Genomic DNA, 18,261 nt, shown 5'->3' on the forward strand with positions numbered 1-18,261 from the left:
AACATCTTTATCATCTGATGGCCAGGCAGGCATCAATTTTTGAAAATGAGACAAAGTCTCTCATAGTGCATTGGCACTGCCAGTGGCTCCAAGTAGCCTACGCTGTGGCCTCCATTGTATGCACTAACCACGCGTCTTGGTAGGTGTGCTATTTACCAACTGATGAGCTCAACTTAGCACACTGGGGTGAAACGCTGGCAACCAGGAATGAGTTAGCTGGAAAATTTATGATGTCCAAAAAACGGACCAACTTTCTTTCTTCTTTTTCCTACCACTTTTCCCCACACCTGTATGGTCGCAGGTGTGAACTATGTCACACATGTTGATAGGGATGTAATCACTGTTGCATGTTTCTGTGGTGGTGGTTGGTAGTGTAGGGTGCTGTGTGAATATGAAGAGGAGAGTGTTGGAATGGACACAAATACCCAGTCCCCGAGCTAGAAGAATTGATCAGAAATGATTAAAATCCCTGACCCAGCTGAGAATCGAACCTGGGATCCTCTGAACCAAAGGCCAGTACGTTGATCATTCAGCCAACGAGTCGGATGAGTGGTGTTTTTAAAAGTTAGAAAGATCAAAATATGAAGATAAAGTTTTAATTCATGAGGATGAATTGCACCGGGCGAGTTGGCCGTGCGGTTAGAGGCACGCGGCTGTGAGCTTGCATCCGGGAGATAGTGGGTTCGAATCCCACTGTCGGCAGCCCTGAAGATGGTTTTCTGTGGTTTCCCATTTTCACACGAGGCAAATGCTGGGGCTGTAACTTCATTAAGGCCACGGCCGCTTCCTTCCAACTCCTAGGCCGTTCCTATCCCATCATCGCCATGAGACCTATCTGTGTTAGTGCGACGTAAAGCCACTAGCAAAAAAAAAAAAAAAAGGATGAATTGGGGCAAATATTTGTTTATAGGAAGAGGAGTTTGGGATTGGAACAATTTATCAAGGCAAATGTTTAATAAATTTCCAAATACCGGGCGAGTTGGCCATGCGGTCAGGGGCACGGGGCTGTGAGCTTGCATCCGGGAGATAGTGGGTTCGAATCCCACTGTCGGCAGCCCTGAAGATGGTTTTCTGTGGTTTCCCATTTTCACACGAGGCAAATGCTGGGGCTGTGCCTTAATTCAGGCCACGGCCGCTTCCTTCCAACTCCTAGGCCTTTCCTATCCCATCGTAGCCATAACACCTATCTGTATCGGTGCGACGTAAAGGAACTAGCAAAAAATTCCAAATTCTTTGCAGTTATTTAAGAAAAGACTAGGTAAACAACAGATAGGGAATCTGCCACCTGGGCAACCGCCCTAAATGCAATTTAGTGGTGATTGATTGACATATGTTTATTGAAATTATAAAATTCTTTTATTAACAACCACCTACTCAATACAATATAATACACTCATTGAACTATAAAATAATCATGAGGTGTCTTAAAGAATGGCTTAAATAACGGAACGTGTTTCGTTGGGCATTGCGAACATCATTGAAGGAAGTGAAAACATTGAATTCTTTTTATGGGGATACTTATCTCTCAAAGACTGAATGTTACAGATGTGAAATCTGGTATTTGAAATATCCTTTAAAAATAAACACACATTTTTTGGGTGGGGGAGTCCAACTGGATTTGGGGGGTGGGGGTGAAAAACGAGTTGAATTCTTTTTATGAGGATACTTGTATCTCAAAAACTGAAGATGTTATAGACATGAACATTTGTATTTGGAATCTTCTTTCAAAATAAAGAAACACATATTCTTTCGTTTTTGGAAAACCCACTTATGGGGCGAAGGTGAATGAATTGAAAAATTAGTTGAATTCTTTGTATGAGGGTACTTATATCTCAAGAACTAAAGATATTACTGATGTGAAAATTGGTATTTGGAATCTCGTTTAAAAATAAAGAAACAGTCTTCTTTTGTTTTCGAAAAATCCACTTAAGAGGGGAGGGGGGTGGGAGGAAGTTGAATTATTTTTATGATGGTACTTATATCTCGAAAATTGAAGATGTTAGAGACGAGAAAACTGGTATTTGGAATCTCCTTTAAAAATAAACACATACTGTTTTGTTTTTGGAAAACACACTTAAAGGGCTCAAAAGAATTGAAAAAGTGAGTGAATTTTTAAAATGAGTAGTGGTATATTTACAGTATAAATTAAAAATTTAACATGTTACAGACAAGAAACTTCGTATTTGAAAAGTCCTTTAAAAATACAGAACATGTATTTTTGTTTTTGTTTTCAGAATAGGCACTTAACGGAAAGGTGTTGAATTATTTTTTTTATCAGGATACTTATATCTCAAAAACTGAAGATGTTACAGATGTGAAATTGGTATTTGGAATTTCCTTTGAAAATAAAGGAACACGTATTTTTTTGTTTGAGGGAATCCACATAGGTGGGGGGTGGGGGAAGGACTGGGGTTGAATTCTTTTTATGGGGATACTTATATCTCAAAAACTGAAGATGTTACAGATGTGGAAATAGTTATTGGGAATCTTCTTTAAAAATAAAGAAACTTTTTTTTGACTTGAGAGAAGACTGTTTCTTACATGTACAGTTCTATGTCGCATGGTCATCTTAGCCCCAAAAAGCAATACCACAAACGTGGTTTACACAGTGTTTTGGGGGTAAATGAAATTCAATTTTTGGTGAGTTTTTTATACTTTAGGGATTTTCAGATAATGTCTTAGTACAGTACCGAGGAACAATTACTTTTATCAAATTATGAAATCCACGCGAGCAAAGCCGCGGGTAACTGCTAGTATATAATAAAATGGATGATTTCAAAGAGATGTTAGATTTGATATCCTTTAGAAAGGGAAACATGCCTTTCATGTTGTCTTTTGAAGTTTAATAGAAAATGCAGCCCTCCCGAAGGTATCACCACCTTGACGAAGGCAAAATATATTTTGCCGGGTGTTTATTGGAGGCTTGCGTGGTCAAATGATCCTTAGAGCTATGCCGGCGGGAGCATCTGCTCCTGGTAGGGCCACCCAAGCCGGACAGGTCTAAGGTGATGATCCAGACTAAGAGTGATACCCTGGTCCTCCAGGTTGGGGGTTGAGCGTAGGGTTAACTCCCCTACCTCGTAAAAAAACCAACTGTTACGGATACCTTAAGAATGAATAATGCAGGACTGGAAAACTTGGTGACGAACCGGCGAGAAAAACGGCTAAAGAGAAGGAAAAATGATATTATATTAGCAACGTGGAATGTTAAGACATTGAAGAGACCTGGCAAGTTAAAAGTATTAAGGAATGAAATGGATAAGTATGGAGTGAAAATAGCAGCTCTACAGGAACTAAGATGGAAAGGGCAAGGGATGATGATGTCTGGACAACATATTTTGATGTACAGTGGAGAAAAAGCAGGCAGTAATGGCACAGGATTCCTCATACATAAGTCAGTAAAGCAAAGCGTGATCAACTTTACTCCAATCAATGATAGGATGTGCTCTGTGAGAATTAGGGCAAAATTCTTCAACGTAACTGTGTTTTGTGTGTACGCCCCTACTGAGGAGGCAGAAGATGAGAAGAAAGATGCATTTTATACCAAATTGGAGGAAGAAATTAATAAAGTTCAAAGGCATGATGTAAAAATTATCCTTGGAGATTTAAATGCAAAAATTGGAAGAGAAGAAGTGTACAAACACTTAGTAGGGAAAGAAAGCCTGCATGAAGTAAGTAATGATAACGGATTGAGATTGATTGATTTTGTGAGTGGAAAGCAGATGATAATTAAAAGTACTTGGCATCCTAGGAAAAACATTCACAAGGAGACCTGGATTTCACCAGATGGTGTGACAAGAAATCAAATAGACCATGTTATCATAGACAGGCGACATGCATCAGATATTATGGATGTTAGAAGCTGCAGAGGTGCTGATGCAGATACAGACCACTATCTTGTTAGAGTCAAGTACAGACAAAAAATAGATTTGGCAAGAACGGAAAAAGTAACAAGAAAGGCAAAGCACAATATTGAAGGACTAAAAAATGAGGAATTGCAAGAGAAATACAAAAAGAAAATAGCTGAATCTTTGGCAATAAAAAGGGAATTATGGGAGAAAGGAGAAGTGGAAGATAAATGGGAGATACTGAAAACAACTATCAGTGAAGTTGCAGATAGTACCTTGGGAAAGAAGAAATTGGTAAAGAGAGCAGAATGGTTTGATGAGGAATGTTCAACATTAATCCAAGAGAGGAATGATGCTAGGAACAGAATGCTTCAAAGGAGAACAAGACAAACAGTAGAAGAGTATAGAGAGAAACGAAGAAGAGCAGATAAGATATGTAGATATAAGAAAAGAGCTTTTGAAAGAAAGAGAATCGAAGAACTGGATGAAATGAAGGATAGAAACGAGGTACGAAAGTTCTATGAAAGAACAAAAGACATTAAGAGAGGGTTTCAACCAAGAGCTGTTTTCTTCAAGGATAAAGATGGAAACCTTCTGGGTGATAAAAGCAAAGTGCTTGGAAGATGGCAGGAGTATTTTTACGAGTTACTCAATGGAAATAATGAAGATGATAGAGAGGAGGAAAATATAAATGTTGATGGGGAAGAAAGAGAATTGGAAGAGGAATCAGTAAAAGAGCCAGACTTAGAAGAGGTCAAAGCTGCAATTAATGCATTAAAGAATAATAGAGCCCCAGGTGAAGATGGAATGGAGTCAGAGCTGTTGAGATATGGGGGAGAGGGAATAGAAATGGCTGTTTATGAATTGATTAAGGAGGTTTGGACAAAGGAGGAAATACCCAAGGATTGGACATTGGGTATAATTTACCCATTACATAAAAAGGGAGATAAGGCAGTATGTGGAAATTATCGAGGGATCACCTTGCTGGATGGAACGTACAAGGTTTTTGGTAAGGTACTAGCCTTAAGATTGGAATTATGGATGGAAAGAATATTAGGGGATTACCAAGCAGGTTTTAGAAAACATCGCTCTACTCTGGATCAGATATTTATATTACGACAAGTGCTAGAGAAATTTTATGAATATGACAAACAGCTACATCAGCTGTATGTTGATTTTAAACAGGCATATGACAGTCTAGATAGGGGTAAAATTTACAAGATTATGAAAGAATTTGGAATCCCAAGGAAATTGATTAGATTAACAGAAATGACTTTGAAAACAACGGTATGCAAGGTGAGAGTGGAGCAAGATCTGTCAGAGGAGTTTTTAGTGGGGAGAGGACTAAGACAGGGAGATGTACTTTCCACACTTCTTTTTAACCTAGCATTGGAAAAAGTAATCCGTGAATTGCCCATCAACCCAGGGGGAACCATTTTGAACAGATTAGTACAAGTGATAGCATATGCTGATGATGTAGCAATAATTGCAAGAAATGAAAGAGCTCTTGAAGAGAGCTACTCAGTATTAGAAGGGAAAGCACGGGACCTAGGACTAGAAGTGAATATAAACAAAACAAAATATATGAAGATGGGAGATACAGAGGGAGTAAGAGGAAGGACCCCAGTAAGATTAAATGGGAAGGAATATCAAAGAGTCACATCTTTCAAATATCTAGGCTCTATAATAACAGAGGACAATAAAACCTCCGTAGAAATACAGGAGAGGATAACAAGTGGAAACCGATGCTTTTACGCCTTGCAAAATATGTTTAAATCCAGGAATGTCAGCAGGAATACAAAAATTAAAATATACACAACAGTACTAAGACCAATAGTTATGTATGGCTCAGAATGCTGGGTGATGACCTCCAGAGAAGAACAGTGGCTGTTACGGTGGGAAAGGAAGATATTGAGAAAGATATTCGGTGCAGTAAGAGAGCAGGATGGGTGGAGAATGAGGACAAATGTAGAGCTGCAAGGACTGTTTGGCCAGCCAGATATTGTTGCTAAAATTAAGCAGGGAAGAATTAGGTGGGCCGGTCATGTTCAGAGAATGGCAGAAACCTGCACCGTAAAAAAGGTGTTTATAGGGAAACTTGATGGAAGGAGGAGAAGAGGAAGACCCAGGAAAAGGTGGATTGATGATGTTGAGGATGACCTTAGAAAGTTAGGAGTTAAACGTTGGAGAAGAAAAGCTGAGGACCGAGATGAATGGAGGCAGGTGATAAAGGAGGCCAAGGACCTACAAGGACTGTAGCGCCGACCAGTAAGTAAGTAAGTAAGTAAGAAAATGCAGGACTGTTAAACAAATGTGTTGTTGGATTAAGGTGATTAAATAGTGAGGAGGTGGGGAGGAGTGAAATAGGAGGGATCGTGTTCTGTTAAGTAATGTGATCACTGGATTTTTTTTTGAAAAATGTTATTTAGCTCTTTGAGAAGGATATTGGTGCATGCAGGAATTTCATTTTCATTAATGCTAGGATTAATTCTTTATCTTACTGGGTGAGTTGGCCATATAGTTAGGGGCACACAGCTGTGAGCTTGAATCCAGGAGATAGTGGATTCGAACCCCACTGTCGACAGCCCTGAGGATGGTTTTCCGTGGTTTCCCATTTTCACACCAGGAAAATGCTGGGGCTGTATCTTAATTAAGGCCATGGCCGCTTCCTTCCTATTCCTTTCCTATCCAATCATCGCCTACCTGTGTCGGTGCGAGATGAAGTAAATAGGGAAAAAATTCCTTAATCTAATATAATGTGAATGTTTTCTAAATGTTCATTAAAGTACCTTTTCAATTTTATGGAGGATTCTTGAATCTTGATTGATAAAAGCAAAATTGTGAGAGAAACTTATCATATATATTCATGTATGTATATTGTATATTTTGACATTTGTGAGTTCTTGATGCTGTATAAGAAAGTTCCTTTATGATCTACTGTATATAGCTAGAGTTACAGTGTGTTCATTTGAGTTTGTAAAGACCAGAATCATTATTATTGATGGTATGGGTCTTGAAAAATAAATTAGGATTGGTATTATTAGTTTTGAGAGCTACTGTACATTGAAGTTACGTTTTTTAACAACATTAATTACTTGAAAAATATTGTTATTGTTGTAAGTTCTTTCTATCCTCTTCGTAGCCATAAGTCCATATGTTAACATACCAAAGGCATCATTATTGATCTAACAGTCAGATTTGAGCGAGTTGTAAAGCAATCCAATGAGGTTAATTCAGAAAAGAAAAGGCAATATGAGCCTTGCTTTAGTGACTTGGGTCACAAGTGCAAAATTAACAACTGGGAAGTTATTGCCATATTGTTTGGTGCGTGCAGAACAATCACAAATTTCTCTGAATAATTTAAAAAAGTTTTGACTCCCTACTAACGCTCTACAAGAAATGTCAACTGCGACCTTGAGAGATTCACTTCAAATAGTACAAAATAATCTGTATAACTTAAAAGTTATTTGAATAAATAGAATCCATGAGGGGGAGGGGGGGTATTGGCTGCCTGAAAATGAATAAATATTGCAACATTTAAAAACGTTCCAATGAAAATGAATTAAATATGTTTTCTTATTGTCCTTAAGGATTAATCAGTAGGCTCTGGCTGGCCTTTGGTTACAGGGATGCCAGGTTCGATTCCCGGCAGGGTCGGGAATTTTAACCATAATTAGTTAATTCCGCTGGCAAGGGGGCTGGGTGTATGTGTGTCCTCTTCATCATTTCATCCTCATCACAACGTGCAGGTCGCCTACGGGCTTCAATTCAGAAGACCTACTCCTGGCGAGCCAAACTTGTCCTTGGACACTCCCGGCAATAAAAGCCATACACCATTTCATTTTTCAGTAGGCTGAACCTTTGTGGTTTCAGTAATATTAGGGCAGCTATCCTAAGTGGATTTTTTCACTAAGAATGTTCTTTTTTATTTCCTGTTTTGGATCTCTGATTCATTTAGGCCTAGTGGATAGTTTACTTTTAATTTTATTAAGTTTTCTGTTGACAAAATTTCTGTTGTAGACATTGATAAGGCCAATGTTGTAAATGTTATTAATTTCCTTTGTATAATTTTTAGTTGTTAACAGTATATTATTTAGAGCTCTATGAATCAGACTATAAAAGATGACTGTTTTGTGGGTTAAAGTTAATACGGAACAAACATGATAGTCATCAATTGCAACAAAATTATGGTTCATATTATGTGGCTGATCAGTACTGTGTACCTCGAGTCCTGAGGCATGCTTGAACACAACAATCTATACTCAGCACCAAAGAATCCAACTTGTTTTGGGGCAATTATCCCACTCTGGGATAGCTGCTTCAGTCTTGCTGAATGTTAGCAGGAGGATTAGGACAGTGGGCAGTTACCTCTCTTCAGTTTACACCATGCAAGTTCAACACAGTTCATGTCTGCAGAATATGGCGGACACACCATTTGTTGTATGCTGTATGCCATGCAAAGATCCTGGTGGAACAAAGTGGCTTACGACATGTTGAAGGCAACAAATACCAATCCTCCCTGCATGTTGTCTTGTGTGCGCATCCCATTTGTTATCGATCAACAACCATTTGTGTCTCGTGGAACTTTTTCCAAATTCTGGGGACATCCTTCTGAATCATTCCAACACTAGCAGCGACATCCACTTGTCCCATCCTACTTGCAACAATGTCACAATTCAAATGCAGTCAATAGCAGAAACAGATACTCTTACCATGTCTACCTCAGCCCTGCATGTGCTGCCTGTACAATACCGACCTCACAAATAATGTTATTAAACTGACCAACATGACAGATATTGAACTAGATGTAGGTTTAGCATCATTATGTGTCTCAGACATTGGACAGTCATGTTTAACCCGTTAAGTGGGGAGGTCATAAACGAGAAATTCCTGCATAGTGGGGGAATCATTTTCAGTAAAATGTTTCTTAAAAAAAAGTTTTTGCCGACCTACACCCGCTTAAATATTATATTGTGTTAAACTTAGCATAGAATTATACATTGCAGTGTAATTTGTTTTATTATGTTGCTTATATTAATTGATCATTGAAATGCGTAACACACAATTGAAAAATTGTCAGATTCTCCAAACAATAGAGACATGTTCACTCAAATATCACATTTTCCTGAAATAAAATAGAATAATGTACTCGCCACATAAGCCTATAACTTTCCATTTAGAAGACAGCGAGTAATCCATGAGTTCATTCATTATGATTTTGTCACCGCATTATACAAAATTATACTTCACTGTTCAACACTATTTACACTCAATAGCTATCACAAATAACTGGAGAAAAAAACTGAAAAAACTTTCAGGATGGTCACTGATAGTTGCCGGCACACAGATTGTACAGCGGTCACCGAGTGTACACTACGAGCTTCTCAGAATCCCCGAGCATAGAACCTGAGACTCACTGGCATATTTGCAATGCTCATACTTCAGCTGTATGGTAAAACCTGAAGCAAGGATGGGGGCACAAAGCGACATTGCATACTACACAACAATACTGAGTGTCCCGCCGCTGGCCTTTTGCCATGCAAACAACGCATCTCTTATTTGCATGCAATGTTGATTTTGAGGCTGGATTGAGATCTGAAAAATGCCTTCCCAAGAATCAAGTTGACAAGTCAGTGGGTGCAGGTCTCACTGATCGAATTGGCAAGGCTGCGTTAGGGGTAGCATTCGCATACTTCTGAAATAGTTTCTGCACAGTTTGAATACGAAACTCCAACTGAGTGAATTTACCGCCGTGTTTCTTGTATATCACGAAAGCATTGAACATTGTTATGTCCAGTAGGTGTCTAAAAATCTTGTGGTAATACTTCTTAATTCTTTTTCTCGCAGTACTGTATGGCAAGATACATTGGTCCAATAAGTCCACCCCTCCCATTGACTCATTGTACTCAATACTTACGACCAGCTTCTCTTTGATTTCTCCTTTCTTGTTTAGAACAGTGTGCATTTCTGCGTCATGAATACTACTCAGCATGCAGTACGTCCTTCGAAAGATTTTTTCTGTTAGATTTTACAGTACTGACAGCGTCTGTCTGAAACTCATTGAGCTGATTGAAGAGTTCCGGGCTACTGTAATAATTATCCAGAGCTATGAGGTATCCCTTATTTAGAAGAGGTTCGCCTACAGCAAACACAACTTTCGAGGACTTGGTATACTGAGAAATATTTACCCCACAAACCTTATTTACTAGCTCAGTTTCTTTGCCTTGTACGACAGGATATTCCATACATATCTGGTTTTGGCCTCACATAATTTGAAGGATTCCATCCCGAAACAAGCTTTCTTCTTCGACCTTTCCGAAGGAGTAAACTTTCCTCAATAGATACACGATCATCTGGCAAATAGGAAATTTTAAATTTTGATACAACAACGTCTAAAACTGGCTTCACTTTGTAGAGTTTTGGGGATACTTGCCAATCGTAAGCCTCATTATTGGAGATATGTAAACATTTCAGAAGAAGGAAAAAAGTTTCTCAGGCATGGTCTCGTAAAACACCGGTGTAGCAAACAATCTATTACGTGAAAAATAATGAGATAGCTTCGGCTTTTGAATTATGCCCAGAAGAAAAAAGTATCCCAAATAAGTTTTATTTCTTTCTTGTTAGTAGGAACCCAATCCCTCTCTCTGCTTCTTCTTTTCATTTTAGCTGTTCCTATACTAGCTTGTATTGACTGCTGAGCATACAGATTAGTTTGCTCTGCAATAAGTTCACATAGTTCATCATCAATGAAATGCTCAAATATTTCGTTTGATTCTTTTTTAGTTAAAAGTTTGCCCTAAATTCCACTTTGGTATGTAGCTGGAAATCGGGCTCTCCTACATCCCCATACATCCTATTCACTAGGCAGATTAAGAGGCAAATCGCTCTCGCTTTCTGACTTGCTACTCTCATTGGAGCTTGAACTCGGCACCTGTCCATGGCATCTAGGCAGCAGGCCTACTCCGATGCTCGTGCTTGGAGCATCTAACAACGGGATAGTTTCACCATTACTATCTAAACTACAATTACTGCAACTATCTTTCTCACTGAGTTCGAGAATATCCTGTATATCATCACTCGGAAGATCTACAGTTCTTTTGGACATGTTCACAACAAATAGGAAGCGCTACATGTAGAATTAAAACAATAAATTACAAGAGATATTTATATACCAACAAAAGAACTTATGAGAGCTGAAAACAATCAAACCGAGACACGCAACACTACGCTCCACGCAGCACACTGACTGAGCTTCTCGCACCAGCAATAGCTAAGCGCCACAAAAAAATTTTTTTTTATTTTTTTTTAAATTTTTTTTTTATTTTTTTTTTATTTTTTTTTTTTTTTTGCTAGTTGCTTTACGTCGCGCCGACACAGTTAGGTCTTATGGCGACGATGGGACAGGGAAGGGCTAGGAGTGGGAAGGAAGCGGCCGTGGCCTTAATTAAGGTACATCACACCAGGCAAATGCCGGGGCTGTACCTTAATTAAGGCCACGGCCGCTTCCTTCCAATTCCCAGGCCTTTCCTATCCGATCGTCGCCGTAAGACATATCTGTGTCGGTGCGACGTAAAGCAAATTGACAAAAAATAAAAAAATTAAGGTACAGTCCCAGCATTTGGCTGGTGTGAAAATGGGAAACCACGGAAAACCATCTTCAGGGCTGCCGACAGTGGGGTTCGAACCTACTATCTCCCGAATACTGGATACTGACCGCACTTAAGCGACTGCAGCTATCGAGCTCGGTGATAAAAAAAAAATAATAATAAAAAAAACTTTCTGCACTTCACATGACGCGCACCCATCAGCCGGCTTACTCCAGCCGCGTTACCTGAAGCGAGCCCCACTCTAAAGGTTTTAAGGTACCATGACATATCCCATGTGATATTATAATTTGCAGAACATTTTTTGAGCACTGTAGTAGTGAACCAGACCTCGAAAATCGTTTGTAGGGCTGAGTTAATTTTATTGAGTGAATGCTAAGTGTGCCATTAGAGCTCAGTAACTTGCCAGCATTTATCAGTGGTGGAATTCTTAACTTTCATGCCTTGAGCTGTGTAAGTGCATCAGTGATAAACATTATTTTAGGTATGTATTATGTGAAGAATATAGGATAATGTTTTCATTTAAAATGTCTGTGCTATGGTTTTTGTACCAGGGGTACACCTTTCCCGGTTACTTAAACTATGCGCCTTCTCGACGACCATCTATGCCAGCAGACATGAACTTTTAAAAACTTTCTAAAACTTTCTTCTTCAACAGTTAGATGGCTCTACCATCTATTGGTTAGTGACCTCTTACGGCTAGACACAAACTAATAGCTTAGGCAATTTTGTTTTTATTAAACCTTTTTCTGAGGATTGTTTTATTTTAATGTTCAGAAGTTTCTTCAGCTGGTTACTCCTCAATTGTAATCTACCTATTACGTGCTTGTAACTATGTTCTCTAGCCAATCAAAACTGGGGGGTGTATATAAAAATTCAGCCTATCAACATATAGTATTTTAATTTACCGTAGTCTATAACTTTCCCCTACAGTAGTATATAAGGAAGGCACTTAGGGCCGTCTTGCCTGAATTGCTCCAGTTCTTGAGAATGCGACTTGATGGAGGCCAGAGAAGGCTAGGGAGGCAGGGGCACAGCTGGCTTGAAGAAGGTCCAGCGATACAAAGTAATGGCAGAATTTACCTAAACATGTGATCGTGCCTGCAGGTAGTTTGTGGGGAAGGTTTTAGCCATTTTCTTAACGTATTTTTGTCTTTTGGTGGTTGAAGTGGAGGACTTCTGCACAGTCTTCGGACTCTATTTCTATAAGTAAAATTCTTTCAAGAATAAAATTACTGTGTCCACCTATTCAATACAATTATATTTTATAGTGATTAAATCCTACATGAATTATAAACACTAGTTAGGAACATGTTTTGCCCTAGTTTTGGGCATTTTCAGCCTAATACTAATCTTAAGGTCAAGTCATAAATCTATTAAACATTGGAACTTAATACTAAATAAATGGTCTAATGCTAAAAATTTTTTTTACAAAAGTTGTGCTTTAGGTGATATGTGTATAGTTTACACATGTACATTAATTAAAAGCTAGAATTTGTGAACAAGGAAGCAACTAAATTATTTTATTTTACAATGACTAGAGAACGTCCAAAGTGTAAATTGGATTTCTCCTACTGTTGGATGAAAGTATATGCAAATGTGTTCGTTTGACTAGAGATTGATCACAGCGTGAATTGGGGCTTCTCCAACTGTATGGATGAACATTAGGTTGAAGGTTTTACAGTTGGTTCGTTCAAAGGTGGTTATGGTTACTTTTATGGAACACTTTTGAATTTCAAATTTTTTGGAAACCTACTCATTCACCCATAACTATTAAAGATTCATCCTTGCATCCTAAGACCCAAAAACTAGGGCACAAAAAATTCCTCTTTCGCCAAAAAGTTTGGAAATAGAGCTGAATTACATAAGAGAATTAGCTCAGTTCAATGACTTTAAAATAAATATAATTAATCGGTTAATTAATAAGATCAAAATTAGGCTATCTTGCAACCTACTCCCAGAAAAATCAAAGAAAAATAGCTACGCCACATTTACGTATGACAGCCCGGCTATCCATCAGATCACTAATGTTTTAAAAACACACAACGTCAACATAGCCTTCAGGACAGTAAATAATAACCAGAACATATTCCACAACCACAATAGGGTCAATAATAATAACAACATTTACTCAGGATCTGATGTTTATAGGTTAAAATGTACACAATGTGGGTTCACGTATTTTGGTCAAACAGGGAGGAGCTTTTACACAAGGTATCTGGAACATTACAGTGCTTCCAAGCATAACAAGTATTCGACCATGAGCCAGCATATGAGTGAAACAGGCCATAAATTCACCTCAATAGAGAAAGATTTGACATCGTTAGAAGCCTAGGTAAGGGGAAGTTATTGAGCGAGATAGAAAACTTGTACATTTATTTGGAGCAAACTTATAATATAAATAATAATCTTAACGACGTCATTGACAACAAAAATCCGTTATATGAGGCAACTCCCAGGTTAATCCAGGCCGTAAATCAGAATAAAGTCCCCAGTATGTTTAAATCACAGCATGCATGCGCTCCAATTGCCACACCTAATGCTGGGCCTGCCCAATCCAGTTCGAATAATGCCTCTCTAGCAACAACACAGACGCACAAATTGAAACTCACTCCTCCTTCCCCTCTACGCTCCACCCCTCCGTTACCGCATCAATACTTCACTAGAAGTAACAAGGTTAGTCGTTCAGACACAACCGGAACAAGTGGTTCCAGCTAACATCTGACAGGACAAGTAAGTTCGCCCACTTGTATGGGGTAAACACTTTCACTTTACAATTATTTTATTGGGCTCTACTTTCATCATTCTAAATTCCTTTTTTCTCTTATTCAGTTACAGACAACTCAAAATTCCTCCCAAGGTTGAACAATGGACCAACGGGAACGTTAATCGACAAGAATGGCACAACATTCCAAAAATTTTGATCAGATGAGCACTAATGAATGATATCAACAATATGCTTCCAACATACATGTTTTAACCTATAAAATATTACTGTCCAACCATGCTTCTTTCTAAAGGAATATTCAAACCCAACATGTTCAGCTTTATACCACGGTTCCAGTTTTGTAACAATATACTTACGACATAGGTGACCATAACATTAAAAATTAAATAATTGAAGTTCAACCAATTCAATACATAAAAGAAAGAAATGTAGTAATTACATTCTTATTTAAATGGGACCGGTTTCGACCTTAGTCCAGGTCATCGTCAGCCGTAAAAACAAGTAGGCGAAATCACACAATGTTTATGAATATTGGAGAAATGGGTTAGTTTCACACTCTGTCAGGCACAAAGTCACAACACTATCAAATAATATATGAAGGTTATAAATAAACTTGAAGTCGCAGACGACTATTTTGTAGAAGCAAACCGCCAGTTCCCGATGATCAGCGCGGCACATTCAAGGTCATGTGCTGCGGTCTCGAACGCCAAAGTAGAGTGGAGAATGTCTTGAAGGTCCAATATTTGTCTCGGTTGCAGGAAGTTAAGTACGTATATAAAAAATATACGACACAAATCAGTATAATTGAATGAGAACTTGTGCTCCTGCTAAGTTCTTGGAAAACAGTTGACTTGAAAAAACAATTGTAAATAGAAAAAATGTAGTAAAAAGCGCAATATCGGAACCACCTTTGAACGAACCAACTGTAAAACCTTCAACCTAATGTTCATCCATACAGTTGGAGAAGCCCCAATTCACGCTGTGATCAATCTCTAGTCAAACGAACACATTTGCATAAACTTTCATCCATACAGTAGGAGAATTCCAATTTACACTTTGGACGTTCTCTAGTCATTGTAAAATAAAAAAATTTTAGTTGCTTTCTTGTTCACAAATTCTGGCTTTTAATTAATGTGCATGTGTAAACTATGTAAATATCACCTAAAGCACAACTTTTGTAAAAAAAAAAATTTAGCATAAGACCATTGTATTTAGTATTAAGTTCCAATGTTTAATGGATTTATGACTTGACCTTAAGATTAGTATTAGGCTGAAGATGCCCAAAACTAGGGTGAAACATGTTCCTAACTAGTGTTTATAATTCATGTAGGATTTAATCACTACAAAGTATAATTGTATTGAATAGGTGGACACAGTAATTTTATTCTTGAAAGAATTTTACTTATTGTATCTTCAATACGGAACAAATGAGATTAGTTACTTGTAAGTCTATTTCTATTCCCTACTGGGAAATATTTAATGTAAGGGAGCATCAGTGGTAACCCTCAGTTATCTCCCCTTTAACTTTTGAGTTTTCAACCTCTAAATTTTGAAAATCGTGTCTCAGCTTTTAAATTTTCCACCTTTAGTCACACGTTTTAGTATGGTATTAGCCTCTGTGTCATTGGACCTTAAGCCCACTTAGGTTCTCGTCTTTCTTGAAATTTCTATAAGGAGTGCTGGTGTTTCATCTCCTTGCCTTTTGTTAATGGTCTGTTGTGTGTAACCTCTTTTCTTTATTCTTAAAGCCTTGTAGTATGGATAATTATGCCCCTGTTTATTCTGCATTCTTAGGGTAACTGTGTTTTAATTTTGGTTCCCATTGGGAACAGTAATTAAACCTATTGTGGAACCTTGCAATTGATAAGCTCACCATGGGGCAGCCACGTATGAACGCTTTGAAATGGGGTCACCCTATGCGTTGCCTAGTGTAATTAAGTGTGTCAAAAGCAACTGAGTGCCTGTTCAAGGTTAGACTCTTGTATTTTGGAGCTGAGACTGCTATAAAGTGTACCCTTGCTCTTTCACAATATTGTACCTGTCAGGAGCAATTATGCTCTTTCATAGGTAATTTAACGACTGGGAGTTTATCCCAAGTTATTCTGTACTTGATTTAGGACTTCTAAATCCAAGGCATTGTTAGAGCTGACGAGCTCGTATTAATATTTTCAGCTATTCTTTGTTATGCTATTAAATTTCTCTCTCTCTCAATTTTAAGAAGGAAAAGAAATACATACAATTTTCAAATTTGTTATACTAAAAGTAATCCCCTGTCCAGCCATTCAACCCAGGTGCTTCCTATTCCTCTGTGAGCCATGGAATAACCAGAATATTTTTAAAATGGTATTTTTTTCCCCTTCTTTTTAAAGCAGCCTTTTGTGTTATAACTGAGTTTATTAAAATTTAAAGAATGAATTTGAAACATTTTCCTAAAGAATTTCTTTCTGCAACTTATAATTATTGAGACAACATGTTAATTATTCTGGATTCATGTGGTCAGCTGTACAGTCAGAATATATTTCTCTCTCTCTAAAGATAGAAGTACAGTTTACCAAAATTTATGTACTTTCTGAGAAAGAATAAAAAGTGTATAGCTTGATAATCTTAAAAACAGCCAAACTGTTAAATGTTGGTAATAGAAATGAACAAACAAGTGATTGTCGTAAAATGACTTGTTATTGTGCTTATCCTATTATGTGTTCCTCTTCATGTTTCTATCAATCTGTTATATGTTGTGACACTGTTTAATTAATTTGTTTACATTATATCACTTAAGTTATTTGAACTTGTGTTAATATGAACACACATATTACATCAGGGAACCTTGATTCCATTTGATTTATATAATCAAACCCTGTTCTACAGTGATATAAATCATTAATTTCAGACATCTTGTTTCTTTTCAGGATAATCACAAGACACACACTGAGATTACTCACTTCTGATAAACAGTTGTGCTGGTAGAAGGAGAATTGCATAAGATGCAAAGCATCAGAAGTTTTCTTCTTCTTCTTCACCTTGTACCCAATTCAATGGAGTCAGCACTTCATGTGGATTTGGTCCAGATTTAGCCTACAGCCAGATGACCTTGCTGACATCAACCCTATACAGAGGGATGTATTCATGTTTCTCTGATGGTTGGTAGTGTGGTGTTTTGTATATAGATGGCATGTGGCCTCGGAGAGGCCTGGTGCAGATCTTTCGAGCTGACGTCCTATAGGTGACTTGTGCGTTTGTGAGGATGGGACTCTACCTGAGATGAATTCTAATGGTGAAGATGACTCAAGCACCCAATACCTAGAGCCAGAGGAATTAACTAATGAAAGTTAAAATCATCAACCCAGCTGGAAATCGAACACAGGGCCCCTTGGACCAAAGGCCAGCATGCTGACCATATAGCTGTGAAGTGATATGTGTTATGACAAACACACTCGCTCAGTCTCTCACAAGAATTTACATATGCATTTAAAATCTCTGACCTGACCAGGGATCAAACCCAAGGCCCTGTGAGCCTATGCTGACCATTCAGCCAAGAAGATGGACCTGAACTTTTTTGCTTTATAACAAGTTATTGTAAGATTACAGGAATAAACTGGTTTTTATAACTCCATGTAAAAGAGAATTGTGAGATGAACCGAGAGAAATATAATCAATGGATACTTGTAAAGAGATTACTTGAAATGATCTGCATTCTTCTTCTTCTTATTATTATTATTATTATTATTCGTCTTCTTTTATTTCAGATTCTCATTATTAAAAGGAATGTCATAACTATCCAAAAGGTATCTTATAGAATCTCTCTGTTTATAGCACGAGGGACATATCGAGTTGTAAGTTTTGAGGGTTTATAGAAACTAGAGTTTTAACTCGTGAACCCTGATAGATAGATAGATAGATAGATAGATAGATAGATAGATAGATAGATAGATATACCGGGCGAGTTGGCCGTGCGCGTTGAGGCGCGCGGCTGTGAGCTTGCATCCGGGAAATAGTAGGTTCGAATCCCACTATCGGCAGCCCTGAAAATGGTTTTCCGTGGTTTCCCATTTTCACACCAGGCAAATGCTGGGGCTGTACCTTA

General features: G+C 38.0%; 1 protein-coding gene across 3 annotated transcripts in view; it reads left to right on the forward strand.

Moving 5' to 3' along the window:
* The window catches only part of fy (fuzzy planar cell polarity protein-like protein), a 196,502-nt gene extending 178,678 nt beyond the window's left edge, over positions 1-17,824 (forward strand). For all 3 annotated transcript variants that reach the window (XM_067153251.2, XM_067153249.2, XM_068229108.1), the window contains one exon: positions 17,087-17,824. In XM_067153251.2, coding sequence (XP_067009352.2) covers positions 17,087-17,144 — 58 coding nt within the window. In that variant the 3' untranslated portion in view covers positions 17,145-17,824. The remainder of the gene's footprint in view (positions 1-17,086) is intronic.
* Positions 17,825-18,261: the final 437 nt, after the last annotated feature.

Source organism: Anabrus simplex, chromosome 1, assembly GCF_040414725.1.
Source record: "Anabrus simplex isolate iqAnaSimp1 chromosome 1, ASM4041472v1, whole genome shotgun sequence".
In the NCBI taxonomy this organism is placed as follows: domain Eukaryota; kingdom Metazoa; phylum Arthropoda; class Insecta; order Orthoptera; family Tettigoniidae; genus Anabrus; species Anabrus simplex.